The sequence below is a fragment of the Punica granatum genome, chromosome 2, assembly GCF_007655135.1.
Source record: "Punica granatum isolate Tunisia-2019 chromosome 2, ASM765513v2, whole genome shotgun sequence".
In the NCBI taxonomy this organism is placed as follows: domain Eukaryota; kingdom Viridiplantae; phylum Streptophyta; class Magnoliopsida; order Myrtales; family Lythraceae; genus Punica; species Punica granatum.
In genome coordinates, this window is record NC_045128.1 from 23,829,669 (window position 1) to 23,833,713 (window position 4,045).

At 51.8% G+C, this 4,045-nt stretch overlaps 1 protein-coding gene across 1 annotated transcript; it reads left to right on the forward strand.

The window, feature by feature from the left end:
- Positions 1-1,867: 1,867 nt before the first annotated feature.
- LOC116193789 lies at positions 1,868-3,736 on the forward strand. The gene has a single exon (XM_031522538.1). It carries the CDS (start codon positions 1,868-1,870, stop codon positions 3,734-3,736), a length of 1,869 nt encoding a protein of 622 aa, XP_031378398.1.
- The last annotated feature ends 309 nt before the right edge of the window (positions 3,737-4,045 follow it).

The window sequence follows — 4,045 nt, forward strand, 5'->3', positions numbered from 1 at the left end:
TATCAAGGAAGTCACATGATTCTTTTGCCATCCGTTGGTTCGGTTGGACCCGACCCCCGGCTCTCTGAGCCCGCGTTGCTTTAATTGCGGTTTCGGTTACTCAAACCACACGGTGAGCCACGAGTGGAATAATAACCGAACGCGAACCGACCAGGATTCAATTGTTGTAATTTGTATTTTATTTATTTGAGAGAACAAAGTAAGGATTTACATTGTACATTTATTCATGCAAGAATCCCGGTCGGAGAGTGGACGGTTAGAGTGTTTCTTCGAATTTACGGTGTCAAAACGCGTAAGATGAGCGGAACTTAATTAAGCGGTAATTAAATTAAAAATGGCAAGCCTAGACAAGCTAGAGTACCGATAGGGTGTGCGAGATATAGGCTCGCATGTAACAGAACCCCCGAATTCGGAACCTCGGGTTTCGCAGACCATATGCCTTAGCAATTAGGTGTACCCCGTACCCCTAGACCCGGGTAACTTGCCGGCCCTCGACCTTCGGGTCGTAAAATGACAAGTGGCGACTCATTCTCACGTGCGTCCGTCGTGCGTCCCTGGGAAGGTGGACACTCTCAAGCCGCGTTGCATAGGCGCGCGCATGCGTGCCCCGACGAGATAAAATTCAGGTGCGCACAGCTTGGCGACTCCACTGGGGACATCTAGAGGGTTCGGGCTCAATCCCGTTTGTTTGCTTGCTTGTTTATTTACTGCTTTCCGTCGTTTACCGCTTATCTACTTACGCACATTTATTTCACGCATGCATTGCATATCATGCTAGCTTCAGGTGCCTTGTCCGAAATCCCAAGGGCGCCAAAATAGGAAGCTAGGTTAGTCAGAGGTTCCGAGTAAGGGAACGGATCGAGTCGGCTATGCCACCGAACCGGCCCCCAAAGATCCTCACTCGATTTCAAGGAATTCACACCCTTGAGTCGGGAGCCCCCATCCATAGATAGCACGGTCCCTGTAGCACCGAACCATGCATCGTGCTATGCCTCCATGCAAGCCTTCAACCCGACGCCGACAATAGTCCATCGAGTCGGCCTGCGTGCCAATTTGAATCTTTTCTTGTTTCAAGAGCGATGTACATATAACTTGTAACATGTTAAGCCGTGGGCATTTACATTTTCGTAAACATGCATCATGTAAATTTTTAAAATTAGGATGTCATTCGCATTGATGAGTCTTAAGTTGATATTCCTTTCATCTTGGTAAGGGACGCCACACTCGGTCTCTTGATTCGCGTCTCGACAAAGTCTGTTAGCGCACGAGGATCCTCACCGAGTCTCCGCAAACCAAGATCGACACACTTGCCAAGATATCCCTTACTCCAGGCATAGCCATCATGGTATTTTCACCAACATCAGAATCGATCACCTTCGCCGTTAAGTTGCTGAGAAAGATGAGGAACTCACCGACTAACCGTGACCTCTAGAGGGAGCTCTCTTTTACCCGCACCAAGCTACAGAGACGCGATCAGGAGCTCGCTTGAGCGAACACCTCCTTGGAGAGGTCTAGGAAGAGGGCTCGTGGAAGCCTTCACATGCACCTTAGGATAGACATCTTCACCAGGCCCTCGCCTGGAATCGGTGCTTTCCACGGAGATGGTCGCTCGCTCCCTGAGCACGGTGGAAGATCGATTTAGGGCTTGTTTTTCAAAATTACATTGTATTTTCGAACCCCGTGGATCAATGCGAATGACGACATTAGCTTTCAAAATTCATGCATCTCATACACCGCACCTCTCTATTTATTGTTTTGTACATTTATATAATTAGCAAGACTCGCTCGCGTTGCAACTTACAAACTTGTGGGACGCAGGTAACCATAACTGGCGCTACATCGTTATCCTACTCATCAGCAATTGAGAATGGCGCAAAACAACCAACCCGCGAGTTTCGAGGAAAGCACTCCACCGACGCCGGTCTATTCTCAACCGCTCGTGACTCATGCACCGCTACCACCAACCCCTGCGGGCGCGCCTCCGGCACACTTAGGAGTAGTTCCGCCACCAAGCCCATCGCCGGAAACTCGAGCACCGTCCACCACCACTGATGGTGCCCGCATCGTCACATTGGAAGGTGACATCACCACATTGAGGGGTACGATCAACCAGATGGCTGCTAACATGGCCGAACTCATGGTTTTGCTCAAGGGCCCAAACCGCGCCTCCTCGAGCTCTACTCCGCCTCTAGGATACGGGCCAACGGTCGACTTGAACCCTTGGGTCCCACCAACCCATGCTCCGGAGAATGACGAAGCGCCCGCAATGCACGCACCGGCGGTCCACCCGGTCAACATTCCTCCGCCACTGGTGACGCTCCCGGCAGCCATTCCTCTTCCACCGTCGAACCCGACTACTCTTGTACCGCCGCCGATGTCCATACCGGTTCCGGCACCTATTTACGCAGCTCCTTCGCCGATGGTCTTCTCGGCACAAAGCCCTCACGCTCCTGCTCACACATCCGAGCCTCTCCCATTCCAAGCTTCACAACCCCATATCAGCTTTTCTTACCCAACTCTACCTCCCCTAAACATTCCCATCCTTGAACCGGGCACGCCAACCCAGGTTGTCCCTATAGCTCCACTGACAAACTTTCTCCCGGAAACGAGGACTGAGCAGGAGCAGAGATTGAAGAAGATGGAAGAGAACATCAAAGCCTTACAATCAGGTGGCTCCCGCCTCGATGCCGGCGATGACGATTGGAGCCTTTTCCAGGGTATGCGACTACCCCCGAAGATTAAGGTGCCTGAATTCCAAAGGTACCATGGCACGACCGACCCTCGTCACCATCTCTGTCACTACAGAGGAAAGATGCTGCAGTACTGGGACTACGAAGAGTTCGTCATCCACACGTTCCAGGACAGTTTGGCGAGAGCGGCTCTTGACTGGTACATGTCACTAAAAGCCGCGGATATCCCTACATGGGTGGACCTTTCAAACAAATTCATCGACCAGTACAAGTACTGTGCAGAGACGCCCCCGACCCTGTTGGAGCTCAGTACAATAGAGATGGCCGAGGACCAGGGCTTCGAGGCCTACGCAGTGAAGTGGCGGGCTAGAGCGGCGAAGCATGTCCCCCCGATTAGTGAAGCGCAGCAGATCCAGTTATTTCACTCCACTCTCACAGGGGCCTACTACTTGCACCTATTGGCCCATACTTCCTCATTCTCCAGTCTGATCGACGTTGGGAAGAAACTTGACATGGGCATCAAGCTTGGGAAGATAGAAGGACCGACCGGAAAGGAGGGGCAGTCATCAAAGAATGCCACTACTGTGCCATCACCAACGAGTAACAAAAAGGGCAGAGACACGTCCGTTAATGCCGTCAGCCTTGGACGCCAAACACCCATGCCGTACCAGCAACAATACCCGGCCCTGCCGATTAACTACTCGGCGCCATCGGCTTACCCTCCGCCACGGGCCCCGCAACCATATAGTCATAATTATGCGCCTACCCCTCATTGGGCATCTCCAAATGGGCCCCTAGCTTTAGGAGCTCCACCAACGGCTCAACAAGCCCCAACCTTGCATCCTCGACAAGGAGGGCAGGCCAGGCCACGTCTGCAATACCCGCCTTTGCCGGTTCCCCAATCACAAGTCTATCGCCAACTTCTGGCAGCAAAGGAAATTAGACCCGTGGCCCCTCATCCTCAGTTCAATCCCGCGAATCAAGATCAGAATCTCCGTTGTGAATACCATATGGGTGCTCCGGGGCAAATTGCAAGGGATGATTGAGAAGAACCAACTCTCTTTCAATGAAGTCAACCATCAAATGTCCAGGCCAACCCCCTCCTCGACCACGGATCGAGCTCTGATGCGACTATCAATCTGATCGGTATTTGTCCTAGGAGCAAGAACAAGGCCGAAAAGGAAAAGCTGGTTCCCCCATGAGGCTACCCACGTAAAACGTTCCCTGCATGTAGGCGAAACTATCAGCCGCACGGCGAAAGAGGGATTTTTGTAACGCAAATGCCGATCTTAATGAAATACCTTCGCATGTTTTTGAAATTGTCACATCCGTATGTTTTTCTCCTCACTTGTTTC